General features: G+C 45.7%; 1 protein-coding gene and 1 long non-coding RNA gene across 2 annotated transcripts in view; both read right to left on the reverse strand.

Annotated features, from left to right (window-relative positions):
* LOC145271183 (uncharacterized) overlaps nucleotides 1–19881 on the reverse strand; it is a 27658-nt gene extending 7777 nt beyond the window's left edge. Inside the window, exon 1 of the long non-coding RNA XR_013865730.1 lies at nucleotides 19754–19881. This is a non-coding gene — a long non-coding RNA (uncharacterized LOC145271183). The remainder of the gene's footprint in view (nucleotides 1–19753) is intronic.
* Nucleotides 8683–15562, reverse strand: LOC145271128 (uncharacterized). The gene is made up of 2 exons (XM_080126667.1): nucleotides 15521–15562; nucleotides 8683–9776 (listed from the first exon to the last, which is right to left on the reverse strand). Coding segments are annotated over exons 1-2 (1095 nt in total). The 5' UTR covers nucleotides 15522–15562.
* Nucleotides 19882–25000: the final 5119 nt, after the last annotated feature.

Genomic DNA, 25000 nt, shown 5'->3' on the forward strand with positions numbered 1-25000 from the left:
CTATGGATTAAATAGAAACCGACGTGAAAACAACAAATATATTCTATTAAAAATATTTTTCTTCAAAATCTTTGGATTCGGCATTAAATAAGCCGAAAAGGGTTGATATGCCGTAAAACAAAAAAAACAACCAACCAACCAATCTAAGAGACGCCAACTGACTAGCAAGCTAGGTTTTATTTAGTTTTTCGTCCCCGGCCTTGGCATTATCTACTGCCAAGGCCTCATTTGGGGTAGGAAGAAACTTAGGCACTAAGGCCAGTAAGGGGAAGTGGGGGAAAAAAGGGGTCTTTTCTAGTCCTTAGCTAGACTGTACTTTATTATAAAACCTACTCTAGAGTTTCTATCACGCACTGTTCTGCCTAACATTCTTACCAGGACCTACTTAAAATAACAGCTCCCCAGCTTACGGGATGGCAGGCGACATTCACGCTGTGATAAAAAGAAAAAAAACATAAAAAACATATAACATTATATACAAATAACTAAAAGGGAAAAATATGTACAAACTAAGGGGAATTTTTTTTTTTTTTTTTTTAATTTAATGGGGGCGAGATGATGGGGAGGGGGGCAAACTAGAATACACCCAAAAAGAAAGAAAAAGAAAACAAATTAACAAAATGCCTATGGGGGCGGGTTAGTAAGGGGACCCTCCCTACCTATTTGCTGGTCTGTCATGTGAAACACCCACTGTCTTCCGGTCATCTTCCCCCGGGGGGAAAAGAGGTGAAAGCAAGCAGGTCGTTCCCTAGAGGGGAGTGGAGGACCTAGGGAATTGTATGAAAAATAAATTTGGGTTGGGGACAACAGGGATGGATGGCGTCTTCCAAGATAACGTACGTGATGGGCAAAAATAGGCCTGAGACAAAATAAAACAAGTGGACTTTTGGGCATCTTTGGAAGCTCTCCTAGTGCCAATCTATCAAAAATAAAGAGCTATGGGAACAGGATCCACACGCATACTACCCTAGCCTAGGCCCTACAAAAAGCACTCTTGGTGGTTACACGCCTATCTACCCAACTTATAAGGTAAACCTTATATTACTTGTCTTGATGGGGCTGGGTTCAGAGAAAAATAAACCTCAGCACCCTAGGACAAATACCACTAGGGCGGAAACACGAACTGAAATCTAGCGCCTCGTCGGATGCACAAACTAGTGTTGTGCACCCATCTCCTATCAAAGTCCATGCGGTGCAATCTTTTCCAATCACATCTGATTTTCGTTTTAAGTTGATGCTTAAAACGAACGACCAGATCGTGATCAGAAACAGATTGCTCCCCATGGACAATGTCCAGACGTGAAACCCACGTCACTAACCTAGCCACCGCTAGGATCGCTAGAAACACCACCCGTTTCTCCCTGTCAAACGGCGGATCCACATTGTCGACCACGTACGCTAAATCAAGTGGCACCGACTGCTCGGGGTCGATGCGAGCCGTTACCCCTTCGACATACTCCCAGAGACTCCGCACCCCGCTGCAAAGAAAGAACGCGTGTTCTCTCGTCTCCTCCTCATCTTCATCATTGCAGCGTGGGCACGGGGGATAATAGTAATTACTGTCCCTAAAATCCCTGGCTAGTTTGCCAAAGAGTGGCAGCGCGTCTCGGACTAGCCTTCACGTAATCGAAAACTCCGAATTATTTAAATGGCTACTGGCAGGCGCCCAACTCCACAGCGAGAGAACTTCCCCCCTCGACAGATGCAGCCGCTCCACCAGCGGGTCTTTTGCAGTCCCCACCACTAAATCCCCATATAGCCTCCACCTAGGCCGTGCAAGGTCACTGGACCCCGGCAATGCCCTAAGGGCGGCTCGGCATTCGGTCAGGAAACACCTTTCCCCCACCGGTCTTCTGCGACCTTCAGCGGCAGGGTCGGATATAAGCCGTGGGAAAGCTTGCTCCACGACTGGTACCCAGGGCGTTTCCTCCAACAGTGTCCGACTCAGGAATGCCAATCTTTCTGCGTGCTTGTGACTTTGCAGATCTGGCATCCCTAAGCCTCCCTCGCTAAGCTTCTGTGTACAGACCTGTCTGCGGACATACGGCTTTCCTCCCTTCCAAAGAAGTTTGAAAAGGAGGCGCTCTAAAGTGGTTCGCAGGCAGGGGAAGAACAGATAAATGGTAAAGGATCAGCGGAAACACATACGTGGCACATGCCTCCGCGCGATCCTTCAAGGACAATTTCCTCCGAATCCAAGTCCTCACTGACGACTCGACCTTAGTCTGTACTTCCGACCAATTTTTGTCCAGCTGGAGGTCCGGCCCGAACCACACACCGAGGATCTTTACTGGGCCATCTGTCCAGGCGAACATGCCTGGAAGCGGGTTTACCCCGGTCCAGGCGCCCAACCGCAGGCCAACGGACTTGCTGCAATTGATCACGGCCCCTGTTACAACTTCATACTCAGCGATCGCCTCTATCACCGCTTTAATGTCGGTTCGTCGTGCAATGAACACGGTGACGTCATCGGCGTACGCGGACACCCTGGCAACTTTGCCGCCAGGCAGAGCTATGCCGCGTAGGACTGGTCTCGCCGCCTCGTCCCTTAATTTGCGAAGGAAGGGCTCCAACGCCAGGACATAAAGCAGAGGCGACAGCGGACAACCCTGCCGCACCGACCGGGAGACCCCAAAGGACTCCGACAACCTACCATTTACTTGCACCACCACTGCGGGATCACGATACAGGGCAGAGATCCACTTGCGGAAGTCCGGACCAAAGCCGGCGGTTTCCACAACAGCCCTCAGGAACCCATGCTCCACCCTGACGAACGCCTTGGACTGATCTAAATTGATCAGCGCAGCTTCAGTGTCGTCTTCTACCCCCTCTAAGATCGTGCGAATCAAGTGCAGATTGTTCTGAATCGATTGACCCTTCACAGCGTAGTTCTGATCCGGTTCGATCAAGTCGCCGATAACAACCTGCAGTCGGTTCGCAAGAATGCGGGACAAAATCTTGAAATCTGCGTTAAGCAGAGTGATGGGTCTATAGTCGTCTAGATTCCACCCTCCATGTTGGTTCCCCTTCTTCAGAAGCGTGACCACTCCTTTGGTTACCTGCCTCGGGATCGAGTCCTGGGCAAACCAGTGGTTAAACACGCCCGTCAGAAGGGGCACAAACATGGGTGACAGCCTCAAGAACAGTTCGTAAGGTAAACCATCGAGCCCCGGAGATTTGTTGCGGCCAACCTGCTTCAACGCAGTAATGACCTCACGCTCCGTAACCATCCCCTCGCAGCTAGCCGCTCGGGCCGCAGTAAGGCGGGGCGAGCCAGCTAAATAGCTGCCAAACTCCTGGCCGCGGAGTCTGGGTAGTTTGGTGAAGCGCTCCTCCAAATGTTGCCGAAACCCATTGCAGATCTCCCGTGTCGACATGAGAGAGCGCCCTCCCAGGTTATTCACCTCCCGAATGTACCCATCCATGCCACGTCTTAGGGCGGCCCCACGCTCAACAGCGTCAGCGTTCACGGCTTTGTTGGAGACTCTTTGTAACCTAGCCCTAACTACTTGACCTTCATAACGCTCGCTAGCCAAGCGCTGAAGGTCCCCCTTAACTAGAGCTAGTTCTAGGGAATCCCCCCCTGCCACCGCCCGGGTCAATCTATCCTCTAAGTGCCTTTTGGTCCGAGCCCTAGTTAACGCGAGGTGTTGGCTGTATTGGACACAAAAGCACCTAATGGTAGCCTTAAGATAAACCCACCATCTACTCCCGGTAACCGCCCCCACTAACTCCCTCTGAATTAGTGATGTCAGCTGCTCCTGGAAGTCGACCGACTCCAATAAGGAGACGTTCATCTTCCAGTAGCCAGCCAACCTAGGCCTATTTCCTAGTTTTAAACGGGCCAACACCCGTTTGTGGTCCGAATGACCTAACCAGTGGAACGTGGGACAAGATAGGAAATCTATATCGCCCCTTCTAATTAACATCCTGTCCAAGTATGTACTTGGACCGGCGGCCGAGCTAGATTGCCACGTCCACATCTCCCTCCCGGGGTGATCCAGACGGAACCTCTCGACCAGATCACACAAGGCCATCAGGTCAGACAGGCTGCTTTCACCCCCCCCCGATCTTATCTATGCTGGGGTCCAGGATGGCATTCCAGTCCCCCATTAAAACTACCCGCTCCAGACCCGAAGAGAGAAACACCTCCACCCGCCAAAAAAAGGAAACCCTCTCGCTGGCGATGTTAGGCGCATAAACTGCCACGATCCGAAACGCGCCGCTTTTAACAGCAACATCGACCACGACCAGCCTCCCATGAGCGTCCGCGTGGACAAGCGTAACCGTCGCAGACAGAGTGCGACTCACTAGTACAGAAACCCCCCGGCTATAGAGACTGCCATATGCTGAGTAAACATCAAAATCGTTCACCAGCACATCGCAGTCCCCGGCCCCAACAAAGTGGGTCTCTTGTAAGGTGGCTACATCTACCTCAAGGGCCACGAGATCCCTCAGCACGCGAGCAGCCTTGCTTCGGGATCTCATGCCCCTCACATTCAAACTAGCTAGATTCAAGCTCGTTAACATGCTTCCACTACCTAGTAGTATTCGTCTACTAGGGGTCTAAAGTCCTCGGGAGAGAGGACATCGAAGGTCTGGCCCAGACTGCCCTTGAGCAGGTCGGGCGTAAGCCGCCCGTTCCTGGCCAGACCTCCCACGTCCAAGGGGAACATCAGTTTAATCGCCCTATAGAAGGAGGGGTGAACATAAATGGGGACCCATCCCTCACACTGCTTAGCAATTTTTCCTAGAGATGGATGCTCCTCGTCGATGAGGCTGAAGCCCGGGAAAGTTGTTTTTCCAGCCTCCAGCATCCTCCATGAGGCCTTTGCTCTCCCTCCCCTATTTGGCCGAATGAAGGTGATCAGATTCGGGGCGTCGGTGAAATTGCGGGGGTCTGTTACATCCTTCTTGTCGATGGTAGTTAACTTCTCGAGCTGTCGGAGGTTCTTTTTCTGAGTACCATTCAGGTCTCCGACAGAGAGTTCGGCATCACAAAGACGCTCCCCAGGCCAAAAAGGATATTTCCTTGTTTTTTCTGTCCTGGAGGGCGCCTTTTCTTCCACAGGCTTCTTTGCCGACGCCGCTTCTTGGTCTTCCAGAGTTGTTCTTTCCGGCTCCGGAGTGTTGAATAGGGGAGGGGTAGGCTGAGCGTCTTCTTGGGTGAGTGATGCTGGAGGCTCAGCTGGTGGGTGCTTTTCCATAGACTCAGGGGGAGTCTCTTCGATATTCTCTTCTGGAGGAAGCTCCTGTGTGACTTCTTGGGGAGGCTCTTTTCTGTCTCTTTTCTCTTGTTTTTCGGAGTATTCTCCTCCCCTTCCGATTCTGAGGAGCTTGTTGGGAGCTTCCTCTTAGCAGTCGCCGCAACTGCCCTCGATGTTGTAGGGGCCACCTCCATCTTCTTGCCCTTCTTTGCGGCGACTGTGCTCCATTCTTTCTCCCCCTTCGTCTTCACCGGCTTCTGTCCTTCTTCCTTGGGCTGGTCTGGTTTTTTGGTTGTTGCTGCTGCTTCTTTTGTTGCTGCTGCTTCTTTTCTTGAAGGACAGAAGCGGGCCATGTGTCCGGGCTTCAGGCATTGCCAGCACAGCGGTCTTCTTCTTTCTACTATAACTGCCATGTTCCAGCCCTCACATGTCAGCTGGGCGGGGATCTGTTGAAAGTTCTTCCTATCAACCCTAATATAAATCTTGTAGGTCCCCGTGATGATGTTCCGGGGACCTTTGACCGGGTGCACCCCCTCTACCTGACCGAACTGTGCTAGTGTCGCACCCAGCAGATCCTCCCCAATAAAGCACGGGACTCCCAGCACGGTGACCGTTACTCTTTTTCTGGACAGGTACTCAGGCCGCAAACGAATGTCTTTCCACATGAGGTCTCCCTTTGCCCAACTGATCGCCACCTCCTTTGATGGCAAAAGGAGATCCCACGTGGAATGGTATCTCTTGACCAGATACTGGGCTGGGATCTTGAGTTCAGTAATGGCTTCCATCATCTTCTCCAGGGAAACCCCGGTGAGCCCCTTTCCTCCGGCGTCAAAGGTTATGAAGGACAGCGTTCTTTCCTTTATGTCCTCCATAGTACCGGGCAGGGTCTTGATGGTGTTTCCCTCGACGTATTCCCGGTACTTGTTCTCCAATAGGTCCTTGTAATAATCCGGAGACTTGCTGTTGCCGCTGTCCTTCTTTGCCCAGGCTCCTGACATCTGGGGTTCCCCTGGCGTGCTGGTCCCGGCTGTCTGCTGTTGTTGTCTTTGTGCTGGCATTATCGGAGAGTCGTCGCTAGTGAGGGCTGGCCACTCCGCCGTGCAGGCTGGTGCCGTTCCTGATGTTGATTTTGTTCCTCTCGAGGAGCACCCATCTATAACGATCACATCTAAGGATTTGGTTTTTCTTAGTTCTCCGGTATCGGTTTTCTGGGGGCTACTGGCTTCTGACTGGACTTGTCTGTCGTCGTCCAGGACCCACCATCTTTTGACTGGTTTCCTTGATTTATGGGAGGCCTTTCCGCCAGGTGCGCCCTGGATGACATTCTTCAACGAATCCAACCGCTCGATCGCACTGATGTCCATATCGATGATGCTGGAACTGTGGGTAGCGACCCCCGAAACCGATACCAGAGAGTCACCGGGACGATACAGGGCGGAGATCCACTTACGGAAGTCCGGACCAAAGCCGGCGGTTTCCACAACAGCCCTCAGGAACCCATAGTCCAACCTGTCGAACGCCTTGGACTGATCTAAATTGATCAGCGCGGCTTCAGTGTTGTCTTCTACCCCCTCTAAGATCGTGCGAATCAAGTGCAGATTGTTCTGAATCGATCGACCCTTCACAGCGTAGTTCTGATCCAGTTCGATCAAGTCACCGATAACAACCTGCAGTCGGTTCGCAAGAACGCGGGACAAAATCTTGAAATCTGCATTAAGCAGAGTGATGGGTCTATAGTCGTCTAGATTCCCCCCTCCATGTTGGTTTCCTTTCTTTAGAAGCGTGACCACTCCTTTGGTTACCTGCCTCGGGATCGAGTCCTGGGCAAACCAGTGGTTAAACACGCCCGTCAGAAGGGGCACAAACACGGGCGACAGCCTCAAGAACAGTTCGTAAGGTAAACCATCGAGCCCCGGAGATTTGTTGCGGCCAACCTGCTTCAACGCAGTAATGACCTCACGCTCCGTAACCATCCCCTCGCAGCTAGCCGCTCGGGCCGCAGTAAGGCGGGGCGAGCCAGCTAAATAGCTGCCAAACTCCTGGCCGCGGAGTCTGGTTAGTTTGGTGAAGCGCTCCTCCAAATGTTGCCGAAACCCATTGCAGATCTCCCGTGTTGACACGAGAGAGTGCCCTCCCAGGTTATTCACCTCCCGAATGTACCCATCCGAGCCGCGTCTTAGGGCGGCCCCACGCTCAACAGTATTCGTCTACTAGGGGTCTAAAGTCCTCGGGGGTCAGGACGTCGAAGGCCTGACCAAGACTGCCCGTGAGCAGGTCGGACGTAAGCCGTCCGTCTCGAGCCAGGCCCCCCACGTCCAGGGGGAACGTCATTTTTCGTGCCCTGGTTTGTGATCTTACTAAGTGATGGGTGCTCCCCGTCCACTATTTTTAAGCCTGCGAATGCGGATTTGCCAGCCTCAATCATGCGCCACAGCGCCTTCACTCTGCCCCCCCTATTCCACCTAACGAAAGTAATTAGTGATGGGGCTTCGCAAAAATTTCTTGGGTTAGGGTTAGGGTTAGGGTTAGGGTGACCTCTTTGCCATCGATGGTTTTTAGGCTTTCTAACTCCTTGAGATATCTTTTCTGTCTTCCGTTGAGGTCACTGACCGCATGGCTCAAGCTGGCATTACAAATATTTTCCCCGGGCAGGAAAGGGAATTTTTTTGACCTCTCCTCTCTCGGGGCCGCCGACTTTTCTTGTTTCTCCTGTTTCTTACTATTTTCCGCTAGTCGGAATTTACTGGAGTTTTGGCCAGATTTTCTTCGGTATTTTCCGCAGGAGCTTCCGTTTGCTCCATCGTAGAAATCGGAGTGGTGAATAGGGGAGGGGTAAGCTGAACTTCCTCTTGGGGGGGTTGAGGTTCCGGGAGTTCAGGATCCTTTTCTTGCTCTGTCTTTTCACGTTTCCCTCTTTGGCTCTCGTCACCTCCATCGCTCTCCGAGCCAGATGCGCTGACCCTGGCTTTTCTTTTAACAGCTGCTACCGCACTTCTAGTTGCGGCTTGTGGAGCCGGCTCAGACTTCTTTCCTTTTTTGCCTACCACCGTACTCCATTTAGTGGAGTCTTGATCTTCCAGTTTCTTCTCCGCCTTCTTGGTCCCAACTTCGGTTTCCGGCTTTTTCCCTGCTTCTGCCGCTTCTGTAGTTGTTTTCTTCTGAGGGCAGAACCTTGCCACATGGCCTGTCTTCTGGCACTGCCAGCATTGTGGCCTTCTGCCCTCAACAATTACGATCATGGACCAGCCCTCACAGGTCAGATGAGCGGGGATTTCATAAAACTGTTATCGGTTGAGACGCAGTCCAAGTTTATACTCTCCGGTCATTATGTTTCGGGGTCCCCTTACTGCCTCGATTTCTTCCACTTCTCCAAATTGGGACATTATTGCCCCCAGTTGTTCCTCAATTAGGAAGCAGGGGACCCCAGAAATTGTTACTTTTGTCCTTCTTTTGGAGAGGTATTCCGGCCTGATCTTTATGCCAGCTTTTCCGCATCTTCCTTCGTTGGCAAGAGGACCTCCCACATTGCATTAAATCTCCTGACCGCATACTGGACTGGAATTCGGAGCTCTCCCAGCAGCTCCATCATGTGGTCCTTAGGGACGCCCTTTAACCCTTTTCCCTTAGCGTCAAGCGTCAGGAGAGAGACTGACCTCTCCCTTATCGATTCTAGGGTTTCTGGCACAGCTCGGATATTGTTGCCTTCTATTAATCCCTTGCACTTTGTCTCTAGCAATTCCTTGTAATATTCCGGGGACATAGTTGGTCTTTGTTTTGGTCCCCAGCTCAGCTGTTCTTTTGCTGTCTCTCCTGTGGGTGTTGCTGCTGCTACCTCCGCTGCCAATCGTGTTGGCAGCGTCCTCTGTGCTTCCGGGATCGGGGAGTCAGACACTGCGAGGGCTGGCCATTCCTCCTTTCTTGCCGGCTCCACATGTTTGGTTCCCCCCACCCCCGGGGAGCACCCATCAACTACTATGATATCCGCCGACTTTGTTCTTCGTAGCCTCTCGGCTGCAGGCTTCTGGGGCCTGCTCGTCACAGATTGCGATTGTTGCAGTGTCTGGGCTGACGTACCGGCATCCTCCAGTACCCACCAACGCTTCACCGGCCGCCTCTTCTTCTTGTTTCCTCGTACATCCTCCTCGCATGGAGCTTGCTGCACGATTTTGCTCCATGCGTTTACCACCTCTTCTCTGGTTGAGGCTCTTGAAGGCTTTGTGCTTATGGTATCCACAACGGCGATGCCGGTGAAGGCTGTTGTATCGTCTGGACCAGGTGCTGCTTCGCTGGGATTGTCTATTGGGGTGGCAACACCCCTGACGCCAGACAATGGAATTCCACCAGGTGTGGCATCCCCCAGGAGAGGTAATGGGATATCGCCAAAAGAGATAACCCCAGGTAACGGCACTGGAGTGTCACCAAATGTGGCACTCCCCTTCAAATACGGCACTGGGACCCCACTGGGTGTGGTGTCCCCCCACGACGGCACTGGAGTGCCAGCGGATGTGGCACTCCCCCTACACGGCACTGGGGTGTCACCGGGTGTGACACTCCCCCCCCTTCTCGGCACTGGAGTGCCACCGGATGTGGCTCTCCCCCTTCACTACACCCGGGGCGTCCCCCACAGTGTAAGAGGCAGCGGCCTGCCTCCTTTTAAGTTGGCCCAGTGCCCTTCACCGACCCGCCGATTCGGAAGCTAGAGGGCCTTCGCCTAATGGCACGTCGGTTACCTCTAGTCCTGCCGGCTGCTTAAGTCGGATCCAGACACTGGACAGACCTGAAAAAAGAAAGAAAGCAAACAGTTAGTAATGCCTTAAAGACCACTCTCCCAAAGAAAGGGGTCGGTCCTTAAATGGCCAAAAAGATGGCCAAGTGGACGCCGGCGTAGAGGACTTTGTCAGGTTTTATTTAGTTTTTCGTCCCCGGCCTTGGCATTATCTACTGCCAAGGCCTCATTTGGGGTACGAAGAAACTTAGGCTCTAAGGCCAATAAGGGGAAGTGGGGAAAAAAGGGGTCTTTTCTAGTCCTTAGCTAGACTTGCGTCAGATAGCAAGTACTTTATTATAAAACCTACTCTAGAGTTTCTATCACGCATTGTTTCGCCTAACATTCTTACCAGAACCTACTTAAAATAACAGCTCCCCAGCTTACGGGATGGCAGGCGACATTCACGCTGTGATAAAAAGAAAAAAAACCCATAAAAAACATATAACATTATATACAAATAACTAAAAGGGAAAAAAATATGTACAAACTAAGGGGAATTTTTTTTTTTTTTTAATTTAATGGGGGCGAGATGATGGGGAGGGGGGCAAACTAGAATACACCCAAAAAGAAAGAAAAAGAAAACAAATTAACAAAATGCCTATGGGGGCGGGTTAGTAAGGGGACCCTCCCTACCTATTTGCTGGTCTGTCGTGTGAAACACCCACTGTCTTCCGGTCCTCTTCCCCCGGGGGGAAAGGGTGAAAGCAAGCAGGTCGTTCCCTAGAGGGGAGTGGAGGATCTAGGGGATTGTATGAAAAATAAATTAGGGTTGGGGATAACAGGGATGGATGGCGTCTTCCAAGATAAAATACGTAATGGTCAAAAAATGGGCCTGGGACAAAATAAAACAAGTGGACATTTGGGCATCTTTGGAAGCTCTCCTAGTGCCAATCTATCAAAAAATAAAAATCTATGGGAACAGGATCCACACGCATACTACCCTAATCTAGGCCCTACAAAAAGCACAAGCTATCCACTCTTGGTGGTTACGCACCTATCTAGTCTAAAAACCTACCCAAAACCTTATATTACTTGTCTTGATGGGGCTGGGTTCCGAGAAAAAGAAACCTCAGCACCCTAGGACCAATACCCGAACCACACACCGAGGATCTTTACTGGGCCATCTGTCCAGGCGAACATGCCTGGAAGCGGGTTTACCCCGGTCAAGGCGCCCAACCGCAGGCCAACGGACTTGCTGCAATTGATCACGGCCCCTGTTACAACTTCATACTCAGCGATCGCCTCTATCACCGCTTTAATGTCGGTTCGTCATGCAATGAACACGGTGACGTCATCGGCGTACGCGGACACCCTGGCAACTTTGCCGCCAGGCAGAGCTATGCCGCGTAGGACTGGTCTCGCCGCCTCGTCCCTTAATTTGCGAAGGAAAGGCTCCAACGCCAGGACATAAAGAAGAGGCGACAGCGGACAACCCTGCCGCACCGACCAGGAGACAACCTACCATTTACTTGCACCACCACTGCGGGATCACGATACAGGGCGGAGATCCACTTGCGGAAGTCCGGACCAAAGCCGGCGGTTTCCACAACAGCCCTCAGGAAGCCATGGTCCACCCTGACGAACGCCTTGGACTGATCTAAATCGATCAGCGCAGCTTTAGTGTCGTCTTCTACCCCCTCTAAGATCGTGCGAATCAAGTGCAGATTGTTCTGAATCGATTGACCCTTCACAGCGTAGTTCTGATCCGGTTCGATCAAGTCGCCGATAACAACCTGCAGTCGGTTCGCAAGAATGCGGGACAAAATCTTGAAATCTGCGTTAAGCAGAGTGATGGGTCTATAGTCGTCTAGATTCCACCCTCCATGTTGGTTCCCCTTCTTCAGAAGCGTGACCACTCCTTTGGTTACCTGCCTCGAGATCGAGTCCTGGGCAAACCAGTGGTTAAACACGCCCGTCAGAAGGGGCACAAACATGGGCGACAGCCTTAAGAACAGTTCGTAAGGTAAACCATCGAGCCCCGGAGATTTGTTGCGGCCAACCTGCTTCAACGCAGTAATGACCTCACGCTCCGTAACCATCCCCTCGCAGCTAGCCGCTCGGGCCGCAGTAAGGTGGGGCGAGCCAGCTAAATAGCTGCCAAACTCCTGGCCGCGGAGTCTGGTTAGTTTGGTGAAGCGCTCCTCCAAATGTTGCCGAAACCAATTGCAGATCTCCCGTGTTGACATGAGAGAGCGCCCTCTCAGGTTATTCACCTCCCGAATGTACCCATCCGAGCCACGTCTTAGGGCGGCCCCACGCTCAACAGCGTCAGCGTTCACGGCTTCATTGGAGACTCTTTGTAACCTAGCCCTAACTACTTGACCTTCATAACGCTCGCTAGCCAAGCGCTGAAGGTCCCCCTTAACTAGAGCTAGTTCTAGGGAATCCCCCCCTGCCACCGCCCGGGTCAATCTATCCTCTAAGTGCCTTTTGGTCCGAGCCCTAGTTAACGCGAGGTGTTGGCTGTATTGGACACAAAAGCACCTAATGGTAGCCTTAAGATAAACCTACCATCTACTCCCGGTAACCGCCCCCACTAACTCCCTCTGAATTAGTGATGTCAGCTGCTCCTGGAAGTTGACCGACTCCAATAAGGAGACGTTCATCTTCCAGTAGCCAGCCAACCTAGGCCTATTTCCTAGTTTTAAACGGGCCAACACCCGTTTGTGGTCCGAATAACCTAACCAGTGAAACGTGGGACAAGATAGGAAATCTATATCGCCCCTTCTAATTAACATCCTGTCCAAGTATGTACTTGGACCGGCGGCCGAGCTAGATTTCCACGTCCACATCTCCCTCCCGGGGTGATCCAGACGGAACCTATCGACCAGATCGCACGAGGCCATCAGGTCAGACAGGCTGCTTTCACCCCCCCCGACCCTCTAACCCCCCCGACCTTATCTATGCTGGGGTCCAGGATGGCATTCCAGTCCCCCATTAAAACTACCCGCTCCAGACCCGAAAAGAGAAACACCTCCACCCGCCGAAAAAAGGAAACCCTCTCGCTGGCGATGTTAGGCGCATAAACTGCCACGATCCAAAATGCGCCGCTTTTAACGGCAACATCGACCACGACTAGCCTCCCATGAGCATCTATGTGGACAAGCATAACCGTCGCAGACAGAGTGCGACTCACTAGTACAGAAACCCCCCGACCCCGGAGTCTGCCATATGCTGAGTAAACATCAAAATCGTTCACCAGCACACCGCAGTCCCCGGCCCCAACAAAGTGGGTCTCTTGTAAGGTGGCTACATCTACCTCAAGGGCCACGAGATCCCTCAGCACGCGAGCAGCCTTGCTTCAGGATCTCATGCCCCTCGCATTCAAACTAGCTAGATTCAAGCTCGTTGCCATGCTTCCACTACCTAGTAGTATTCGTCTACTAGGGGTCTAAAGTCCTCGAGAGAGAGGACATCGAAGGTCTGGCCCAGACTGCCCTTGAGCAGGTCGGGCGTGAGCCACCCGTTCCTGGCCAGACCTCCCACGTCCAAGGGGAACGTCAGTTTAATCGCCCTATAGAAGGAGGGGTGAACATAAATGGGGACCCATCCCTCACACTGCTTAGCAATTTTTCCTAGAGATGGATGCTCCTCGTCGATGAGGCTGAAACCCGGGAAAGTTGTTTTTCCAGCCTCCAGCATCCTCCATGAGGCCTTTGCTCTCCCTCCCCTATTTGGCCGAACGAAGGTGATCAGATTCGGGGCGTCGGTGAAATTGCGGGGGTCTGTTACATCCTTCTTGTCGATGGTAGTTAACTTCTTGAGCTGTCGGAGGTTCTTTTTCTGAGTACCATTCAGGTCTCCGACAGCGAGTTCGGCATCACAAAGACGCTCCCCAGGCCAAAAAGGATATTTCCTTGTTTTTTCTGTCCTGGAGGGCGCCTTTTCTTCCACAGGCTTCTTTGCCGACGCCGCTTCTTGGTCTTCCGGAGTTGTTCTTTCCAGCTCCGGAGTGTTGAATAGGGGAGGGGTAGGCTGAGCGTCTTCTTGGGTGAGTGATGCTGGAGGCTCAGCTGGTGGGTGCTTTTCCATAGACTCAGGGGGAGTCTCTTCGATATTCTCTTCTGGAGGAAGCTCCTGTGTGACTTCTTGGGGAGGCTCTTTTCTGTCTCTTTTCTCTTGTTTTTCGGAGTATTCTCCTCCCCTTCCGATTCTGAGGAGCTTGTTGGGAGCTTCCTCTTAGCAGTCGCCGCAACTGCCCTCGATGTTGTAGGGGCCACCTCCATCTTCTTGCCCTTCTTTGCGGCGACTGTGCTCCATTCTTTCTCCCCCTTCGTCTTCACCGGCTTCTGTCCTTCTTCCTTGGGCTGGTCTGGTTTTTTGGTTGTTGCTGCTGCTTCTTTTGTTGCTGCTGCTTCTTTTCTTGAAGGACAGAAGCGGGCCATGTGTCCGGGCTTCAGGCATTGCCAGCACAGCGGTCTTCTTCTTTCTACTATAACTGCCATGTTCCAGCCCTCACATGTCAGCTGGGCGGGGATCTGTTGAAAGTTCTTCCTATCCACCCTAATATAAATCTTGCAGGTCCCCGTGATGATGTTCTGGGGACCTTTGACCGGGTGCACCCCCTCCACCTGACTGAACTGTGCTAGTGTCGCACCCAGCAGATCCTCCCCGATAAAGCACGAGACTCCCAGCACGGTGACTGTTACTCTTCTTCGGGACAGGTACTCAGGCCGCAAGCGCATGTCTTTCCATGTGAGGTCTCCCTTTGCCCAACTGATCGCCACCTCCTTTGATGGCAAAAGGAGATCCCACGTGGAATGGTATCTCTTGACCAAATACTAGACTGGAATCTTCAGTTCTCTGATTGTCTCTATCATCTTCTCCAGGGAAACCCCGGTGAGCCCCTTTCCTCCGGCATCAAAGGTTATGAAGGACAGCGTTCTTTCTTTTATGTCCTCCATAGTACCGGGCAGGGTCTTGATGGTGTTTCCCTCGACGTATTCCCGGTACTTGGTCTCCAGCAACTCCTTGTAATAATCTGGAGTCTTGTTGTTGCCGCTGTCCTTCTTCACCCAGGCTCCTGACATCTGGGGTTCCCCTGGCGTGCTGGTCCCGGCCGTCTGCTGTTGTTGTCTTTGTGCTGGCGTTATCGGAGAGTCGTCGCTAGTGAGGGCTGGCCATCCGCCGTGCTGGCTGGTGTCGTTCCTGATGTTGGTTTTGTTTTACCCGAGGATACCCATCTATAACATCACATCCAGAGATTTGGTTTTTCTTAGTTCTCCGGTATCGGTTTTCTGGGGGCTTCTGACTGGGCTTGTCTGTCGTCATCCAGGACCCACCATTTTTTGACTGGTTTCCTTGATTTGTGGAAGGCCTTTCCGCCAGGTGCGCCCTGGACGACATTCTTCAACGAATCCAACCGCTCCATCAAACTTATGTCCACATTGCTGATGCTGGAACTGGGGGTAGCGACCCCCGAAACCGATACCAGAGAGTCACCGGGCGTGACACTCCCCCTTCTTACTGGAGCACCACCGGGTGTGGTGCCCCTTGTTAACGGCACTGGGATATCACCTTTGGTGATATCCCCGGGTTTCGGCACTGGGGTGTCACCGGGTGTGACACCCCGCCCCCTTCTCGGCACTGGGGTGTCACCGGATGTGACATTCCCTCTTCTCGTCACTGGAGTGCCACCAGATGTGGCACTCCCCCTCCGCATCACTACACCAGGGGCGTCCCCCATGGTGTAAAGAGGCAGCGGCCTGCCTCCTTTTAAGTTGGCCCAGTGCCCTTCACCGACCCGCCGATTTGGAAGCTAGAGGGCCTTCGCCTAATGGCACGTCGGTTACCTCTAGTCCTGCCGGCTGCTTAAGTCGGATCCGGACACTTGACAGACCTGAAAAAAAGAAAGAAAGCAAAACAGTTAGTAGTGCCACCACTCTCCCAAAGAAAGGGGTCGGTCCTTTGAGGCTAGACAATAAAAAAACCCTTAAATGGCCAAAAAGATGGCCAAGTGGGCGCCGGCGTAGAGAACTTTGTCAGGTCTTAGCCTAGTATCTGAGAACAGATACTACACTTTGATCCCTAGCAAAAAATATGCCGCGAACACGACAAGCAAGCTAGGTAACTAGCGTCTTAACTAATCACTAACCCGTAGTGAAACAACTCCTTTTATACATACTAACTCTCAGTGGCGAGAATTCCCACGTGATTTCCAACGAGATTAGAATGTCTATTTAACTTAGAAGGAAATAGACACCAAGTTTCTCCGTAACAGCAAACAGCAATTCAGTGTCTTTTCTTCCCTCCGACCCACTCCCGGTAAGTCAAATCAATTTCAATTCTTACAATATCCATATGACTTTGGTGCACTGCATCAGTTTGAATCGAAACCGAAACCAAAACTTATACAAAAATATATGTATACATTATCAATAGATACGGATTGTTTTGCATTTTTAACTGTACGAGTTACGTCCCTTGGAATGAAAATTAAAAATGGTTTCTTATACGCTAAACACGTCTCGTCGTTATCTCTCCTTCATGTTTGCTTATGCGTCCAAACAAATGGAACGGAATAATACAACATGGCGACAGTTTACGTAAAACAAAACAAAAAAAAAAAGAACATTGAGGACAGCCCCAAAATAATTCAGGGGTTTGTATTACTGTACACAGATTCGAAAAAGTTGTCAAAAAACAAATATATAACAAATAAATGTTATCAAAGGCAAGATAAGTTACTTTTTACCAAACTGGATATATTTTCGTGTTTTTATTCAATGTAACATGTTTATTCAGCTCGAAAACCATACAGTGTTTACCGATGTATTAGAAAATTCAAGATGGCGTCTTATTCTCTCTTTAACACGGTAAGTGTGGGAAAAGATGTTATAAATAAAAAACCGGATAAAATACTGTTAAAAACTCGCTCAATATATGTTACCGTGACATAGGTTGACATATATTCGGCGGGTTTTTAATAGTATTTTGTATAGTTTTTTATTTTTATTTATAACACCTTTTTCCATACTTACGGTGTTAAAGAGGGTGTGAGACGCCATCTTGAATTTTCGAATACATCGGTAAACACTGTATGTTTTTCGAGCTGAATAAATATGTTACATTGAATAAAAACACTAAAAAAATATCCAGTTTGGCAGAAAAGTAACTTATCTTGCCTTTGATAACATTTATTTGTTATATATTTGTTTTTTGACAACTTTTTCGAATCTATGTGTACAGTAATACAAACCCTAATTAAGCCTTCTTACCGGACAACGAGAAACTACGTCTTCAAGAACGCCATATTGAATTCTTACTTGTAAAACTGTGAGTTGTTTTTGTTTAATATCTTTTCATTCCCTTACATTATTAAAAAAAACAATGGGGGTTGTATTACTAGGTGTGGGGACAAAAATAAACGAATAAGTATAGGGGTACCTAGTTTTGGAAGCCGATTTATATTAATTTTTTGTAGGTTTCCGACTACGTTTTGATTATATTTGAAAGATTAATGACTAAACTTAATTTTCAAAGAAAAAAAATATTTTTACAAAAAAGGTTATTAAAAATGTTTTCACGGCGAGCTAACCAATTTAATTAAATTTTGAAGTGAAATAAATTCATTGTAAAAATCCTTTAAAAGATAAATATTAGTTTTCTGGGTCTATTTCAAAGATAATTAGTAAAATAAATTCCTAAGATATTGAATTAAAAAAACAAAAAAACCTCGCATATCGCCAGATCAGAAGCACGAGCGTGTGGTTCTGAAATCCTTCCCCATCCTCCCTACTCTCCTGACCTTGTACCCTCTGACTGTCACCTCTTCCCAGCCATGAAGTTGTTTTTGAAAGGAAAGCGTTTCCCAGATGATGCAGCCTTTATTTCTGAAGTCACGTCGTGGTTGGAGGACCAACCTGGGGTGTTCTACAAAAACGGTCTCCAGAGCTGCATCAAGCGATGGGAGGAATGCATAACTCTGGGTGGTTCCTATGTAGAGAAAGACTAATAACTGTGCCAAGCTTCGTTGCTTTACTGCTATGGAAAGTGGGTCAGGAGCATTACTTATTGCACGCCCCTTGTATGGACAAAAATAAACGAATAAGGATGGGGGGGGGGCTAGTTTTGAAAGCCGATTTATCATATTTTTTTTATAGGTTTCCGAATACTTTTTTTTTTTTTATTGTATTTGAAAAATTAATGACTAAACTTAATTTCCTACAAAAAAAAAATATTTGTACACGTGAAAAAAAAAAAACTTATGAAAAATGTTTTCCCGGCGAGCTAACCAATTTAGCTAAATTTGGAAGTTAAATAAATTCATTGTACAAATCCTTTTAGAGATAAATATTAGTTTTCTGGGTCTATTTCCAAAATAATTAGTAAAATAAAGTCCTAAGATGTTGAATTAAATAATTAAAAAAAAACCCACCTTGTTTGCACAAAAAAAAAAGCTGAATTAGATCCAAAACCGGGTCTTTTTGCCGTTCACAAAACCACTTCAAACCATACTTTTGGAAATACGGAATATACGGAGGCCAAAAAGCTGAGACAGTCGAAAAGCTGTCTGAGAATGGCGTCATGTAATTAAAAGGAAGGAGGGGTGTTGGGTTTCTTTTTTTTTCTCCAGACGGGCATCCGTGCATTTCTATTGTAAATGTTTTTATAAATTTTATCATTTTTAATTTAATTATTTTTCTATATTCCTGTTTTTAAATTAACTTTTTAAAAACTTATTGGTCAATATTATATAAAAATTATGTTACGCCGAAAGTCGCCCATTCTTGCGAACAAGGAATTTATCAAAATCTTAGATATAAAATTATGCGAAATCTGTAATTCAAAAAAATAAAGTAGAAATATTTTTGCTATTAAAATTTTTTGTGTGAAAATATTAAATAATCAATGCTTAATTCAATGGTAATATCTGTAGTTTGAGAAATTCATTTTTCTTCGAGTTATATAGAATTCATTAATACGGACTTTAGGGGCTTTTTTCCTAATGTTCCTATAAAAATTATTTTATTTTATTTTTATTGTTACAAATTACAATACTTTATTTAATAGCAAAAATAAATTCTTGCATTTTATTCACTCCTGAAAACCATAACTTTAGTAAAGGTAAATTTTGTTTAAACAAAATAATAAATTTCCACTAAGATTTAAATAAAAATAATTAATTCATTATATTCCGCAATCATTATTTGATAAATATTGAAAAATTCATTAAAATTGGTTAAAGTAAGTAAAGGGAGGGGTCAAAATGCCTAAAAATTTTGAGCATCGGCATTCATTTGTCCCGTACCTAGTATTACTATACACATAGATTCGAAAAAGTTGTCAAAAAACAAATATATAACAAATAAATGTTATCAAAGGCAAGATAAATTAATTTTCTACCTAACTGGATAATTTTTTAGTGTTTTTATTTAATGCAAAATGTTTATTCAGATCGAAAAATATACAGTATTTACCGATATAGTGGCAAATTTCAAATGGCGCCCGACTCGCTGTTGCAAACGGTAAGGTTGGAAAAACGAGTTACAATAATAATAATAAAAAAAAACGCTATACAAAATATTGCTAGAAACTTGCTCAATATGTTACCGTGACATAGGCTGACATATATTCGGTGGGTTTCTAACAGTATTTTTTAATAGTTTTTTTTTATTGGTAGATTTTTGAAGAAAGAGTCCGTCAAAAAATGCCCCCTCCTTTCGTTTTGGCCGTGCTTATACTATGAATAAAGTTGCACGCACGAAGAGGTCTGGAAATTTACTGGAGGCACTTTGTATGCGCCACTATTGTAAAAAAAGAACAACTATAGACTTACTTCTGAATTTAATCATCTTGATTGAATTGGTTGATCTGATCAGAATTCTTGACTTGTGTCCGGAGATTCAATTCGATCACGACGCTTTTCTCTGTTCAAAAAAAACAAACTTTCTTTTATACTTTCGGGGGGGGGGGAGGGAGGGGAGGAGGGGCGTTTAAAAGAGAAAAAGAAATTACGTTTTTTTTTTTTTGTTTTGCTCCACCCACTTTTCTCATTCTCCACCTACTTTTCTTATGCTGAACCCACTTTAATTTTGTCAACCAATCAAAACGACCGCCATTCTTTCTTCTTCCCTTTCGGCGACGAAACTGCTTTCCACGTATTTATATTTAATCCTTCCCTTTTTTTCTCCCCCGACAAAAGCAGGGTGGACCTGTAAACTCACCCTTGTCCGTTCGTCCGTTCGTCTATCCGCACTTTTTTTCAATAATTACGACCTCGAATTTTTAGAAATTTTGCACAAACATTAAACATGATATGAGTAAAAAAGTAACAGAACGATTTTTTAGGGAAAACTCCGGTTGTCCCCCTAAGGGTGCCTTTCGAGTTAAAATGGCTAAAATTGACACTTTCTGCTTATTAAAAAAAAAAAAAAAAAATTGATGCCTTTGATTTTTATAAAACTTTCTGAAAAGTTGTACCTGATTTCTATATAATTTTGTTTGTCTATACTTTGCGATAATCCTTGGGCTTATCAAAACAATCCATTTTTGGGACTATTTTACCATATTAAAAAAAATAATTCTAAAAAAAAAAAAGTTAATAAAACCTGAAGCAAAAAATAAAACCTAAATAAATAAAATAAAATAAAACTAATATTGAAACAGATTAGTAAATGTGTCAACAAATTCACCGTTCTCGCACAACTATTTTGTATCTAGAAATGTAAACAAAAAATAAAAAAGAAGGAAGGAAGGAAAAAGGACGGATAGAGAGTTGCAGTAGTAGTAGTAGTAGTAGTCTTGGCTTTACTACAATTGTTCTTATGTTTGTCAACGGGTTAAAGATGTCTAGTTGTAAGAAAATAGCTACAGTATAGTTGTGATAAAAAATAGTTGCAAAACACCCCCACTCTTCCCATGTTAAATAATAATTTCGAAATAATAACGTTAATATTTTAGTGCGCAGGTCAACATCTGCAGAAGAAGGGATTTGTGTTTATTTGTTCACGTTGTTATGGGCTAATGTTTATGCGCGCATGCGCAAGCAGATGTCGTAAACCGGAAAGTGGGTTACATCACTCCTTACAAGGTCATTCGAGGTTTGTAATTATATAGATTGTCAAAGATGAAAGTCATGTAACATCATAATACAAAACAACAATAATTTGGTTCTCACTTAGAAGTGGTTAAAGTCCTACTTTTGCCCCATAGTGGGACAATATTCTCACCCGGGGTACCACTTATCATTTTCTTGTTTAGTCTGTAATATATTTGTACTTTTTGTTCCACACATTAAAAAAATTGATTGAATACTTAAAAAAATTGATTTCACACATTAAATATTTATTCCACACATTAAAAAATATCTAACTTTGCCCTCGACGGTAGATACGTAATAAAAACCCTAACCCCAACCCTAACCCTAATCAAATTCACCACGGCCAGCTGTTGTTGATTGGTAATTAATTGTCGTTTGTTAAAGTGAATAATTGAAACAATTCTTCAATCAATATCACGATCTTATGTGAATGATTACATCTTGAATTATTATAACTTGAATTAAATATTAATTTAATTATAATCACTCACGTGTTAATGTATTCTTATTAACATTCATGATGAACTAGCTAGGATATCCAGCGTTGTCCGGGGAAAACACACCATGAAAATAAGATATGAATCATTTAACTTTGCACTCGGAGAGAGGCAAGTGTAGCCGACACCCGCTACAATCATAAACAGGAGCTAATTCTGTTCTCTCTCTCTTTCACTCTCTCTCTCCCTCTCTCTCTCTCTCCCTCTCTCCCTCTCTCTCTCTCTCACTCTCTCTCTCTCACTCTCTCTCTCACTCTCTCACCCCTCTCTCTCTCCCTCTCTCTCTCACTCTCTCCCTCTCTCTCTCCCTCTCTCTCTCACTCTCTCTCTCCCTCTCTCTCACTCTCTCTTGCTTGAACCTCTTATGTGATCAGATGTACATTCCTTTTCGCCTTGGCAGGCGATACTTTCGTTTCAAGAAAAACCTTTTAAGCATGCATGGTACCCCGTCAGTGCACAGTGAACGAGGAAAAAAAAATGACTTAGTCCATCATTTGCCCCCCCCCCGATTTAGCCCAAAAGTCTCCACAGCCTTAACATATTTAAATTTGCCCCCCCCCATTTAGCCCAAAAGTCTCCACAGCCTTAACATATTTAAATTTGAGTTCAGCACCATGCAAAAGTGCTAAATATATATCGTTTTGCCTTGGTTCAATATTATAAACAAACTGTCATGCTTGGCTTGAGTCATAGCAGAACATTTTCAAAATCACAAGCATGTCACAAGTACAGACAAATTAGGCATAAGGTTCATTAATGTAAAAGCCTCCAGCTCCCTCAAAAGGGGCGCTCTCCATTGTGTCACACTATTTACATCATGACGACGTGACGATTCTTGGGGATTTCATGTTTCTTTTCATAAAGCAACACTCGTGTTCGTTTACAAGATGATATGCAAAACACATTTACCTTTTTCTTTTTTGGTGAAAGACAACAGTTTGCAAATATTACATGATTATTTATTTTTACCAGCTGGATGATTGGTGATAGTAAGGGATTCAAGCCTTTACGACTACATGATCTCCTCTTCTCGCCTCCGTTCCAAGTCGTTGTCTGACTCTCGTCTACTAACTGACTGTCTAACGTAGTATAACTTCGATCATCTAACGGGACTCGGTGTGTACAGATGAATTATATTATGCCGTATTATATATATATATATATATATATATGTATATATATATATATACTTTTGAAAAACCTTAAAACAGAACAACTTTCCCTTAAAGTTACCAATACAAGAACCTTAAATATTATAGAAAAAGGTTACATTTCGAACATATAATTCAAAAATTTACATTTTCATAAAGTGAGGCATTTTATACTCGATCCAAATTATAAGACCAGGGGTATTACTTGTTTTTTTTTAGTTAAGTTACTAATTAGCAATCCCCGCGTAAATGTGTCATCATGTCTGAAGCAAGATCCAATTTTCACAAAATATGTGCAAGCATTATTTTAAAAAAAGTCTTCCATTTTCAGTTTTTAAAAGTTTGATAATATTATTTTAGAATATACAAAAGCGTGTTCAAATGTAAAAAAAAAATATTCCGATGCTTTTAATCCATTATAAAAACGCGGTTCTCTTTGTGTTTTTCTGTATGTATGTACAACTAAAAGTCAAAACTACAAAACCTAGACCTACAGTTTGTATATTCCTGATCCCCGTCGGCCCAAATGAATAATTTTGGAAATTTATAAAAAAAAATATTGATTTTATGGACATTCACGAGATCTGGCTTTGTTAAGGAGAGCAGGCTTTTCAGTATTAGATACTTATTGGAAATATAAATGCAAAATTATTTCTTGAGGAATCTATTATATAAATGATAGTTGCCTTTGCGTGTGCTCGAAATCTGGGGTTGTGAAGAGGGAGGGCAAAAGAAGGAAAGAGAAAGTAAGACAGAGAGATGAATAGAGAGAGAAAGAAAAAAGTAATATGGAAGTTTTAGAAGAAATATGTTGCACTTGTTCGTTTACAAGATGATATACAAAACACATTTAACTTTTTCTTTTTAGTCAGGGATTCAAGGGTCGCCATGTCGTCAGCTATAACTGGCTGGCATGGGTCACTTCTCTTTTTTAACCCTATCCAAAAAAGGACAGACTAGTGGTAGATGCACCAGCCCAGATATTACAACAATGCTCCAGGCATAGGCAAATGGCGGCTTTGTAGTTGTACAGGATACTCTCAGATGTGAGTAGTTTTCTAGTGTGATAACGGGAACTCAACTTCTTGCAGCAGCCCTTGCAATGTTCTCAGTGTATTTGTATGACACTATCGTTTCCAGAGGAGAGTTACTTGGTTGAAGAACGTCCTGGGAACGCAACAAGCTCCTCAGGAGAATAAACTATAGCCACATGGGAACATCAACAAAACGGGTCGATATGTCGTCAGCTATAACTGGCTGGCATGGGTCACTTCTTGTGCCTTCATTGCGTTGTTACAGGCAGCTTTCTGTCATCGCATTAATGGGAGGAACTGCATGCTGAAATCGAACACTTGTACAAAAATAGCGAACAAAGGCATTTTTATAAAAAACATATAATTTATTTAACATTTAATAAGTAAGAAAAATGTTTAGTAACCAAACTACTATTTCCAGCGTGTACGGGGTGCAAGCTTCAACTGTTTTGAAACACTAGAATTATATTTAATTCTCTATTTCAATGCAGAAAGAGAGATAAGGGGAGTGAAAGAGAGAAATAGAGAGAAATAGAGAGAGAGAGAGAGAGAGAGAGAGAGAGAGAGAGAGAGAGAGAGAGTGACATTCATACAAGTCGTTTAAACATTGTTTTTGTATCCATGAGTTATTTCGGGGTTGACCTTTCAAATTCTAAGGTCTTATATCGCTTTGCCTTGTTCAATATTATAAAGAAACTGTCATTCTTGGCTTGAGTCATAGCAGAACATCTTTAAAATCACAAGCACCTCACAACTACAGACAAATTGGGGATTTCATGTTTCTTTTCATAAAGCAACACTCGTGTTGGTTTACAAGATGATATACAAAACACATTTAACTTTTTCTTTTTGGGTGAAATGACGACTTTATTTATACCAGCTGGATGATTAGTGATAGTCAGGGATTCAAGCCTTTATGACTACATGATCTCCTCTTCTCGCCTCCGTTCCAAGTCGCTGTCTGACTCTCGTCTACTAACTGACTGTCTACCTCGAACACTGTCCCAATACATAGGATCTCCTTTTTTGTATACCTATTTTTTTAATCATTTTTTCTAATCTCGTATTGGCCATTCTTTTAACTAACATATTTATTATCCAGTTATTTGTAAATGACGACAGACGAAGACAACAGTTTACAAATATTACATGATTCTTTATACCAGCTGGATGATTGATGATAGTCAGGGATTCAAGCCTTTACGACTACATGATCTCCTCTTTTCCCACGCTCGCCTCTGAGAAGGCGTCAACTCTATCTAAGTCGCTGTCCGACTTTCGTCTACAAACTGACTGTCTAAC

This window comes from Euprymna scolopes, chromosome 46, assembly GCF_053919585.1.
Source record: "Euprymna scolopes isolate OS-2025 chromosome 46, ASM5391958v1, whole genome shotgun sequence".
Lineage (NCBI taxonomy): Eukaryota > Metazoa > Mollusca > Cephalopoda > Sepiida > Sepiolidae > Euprymna > Euprymna scolopes.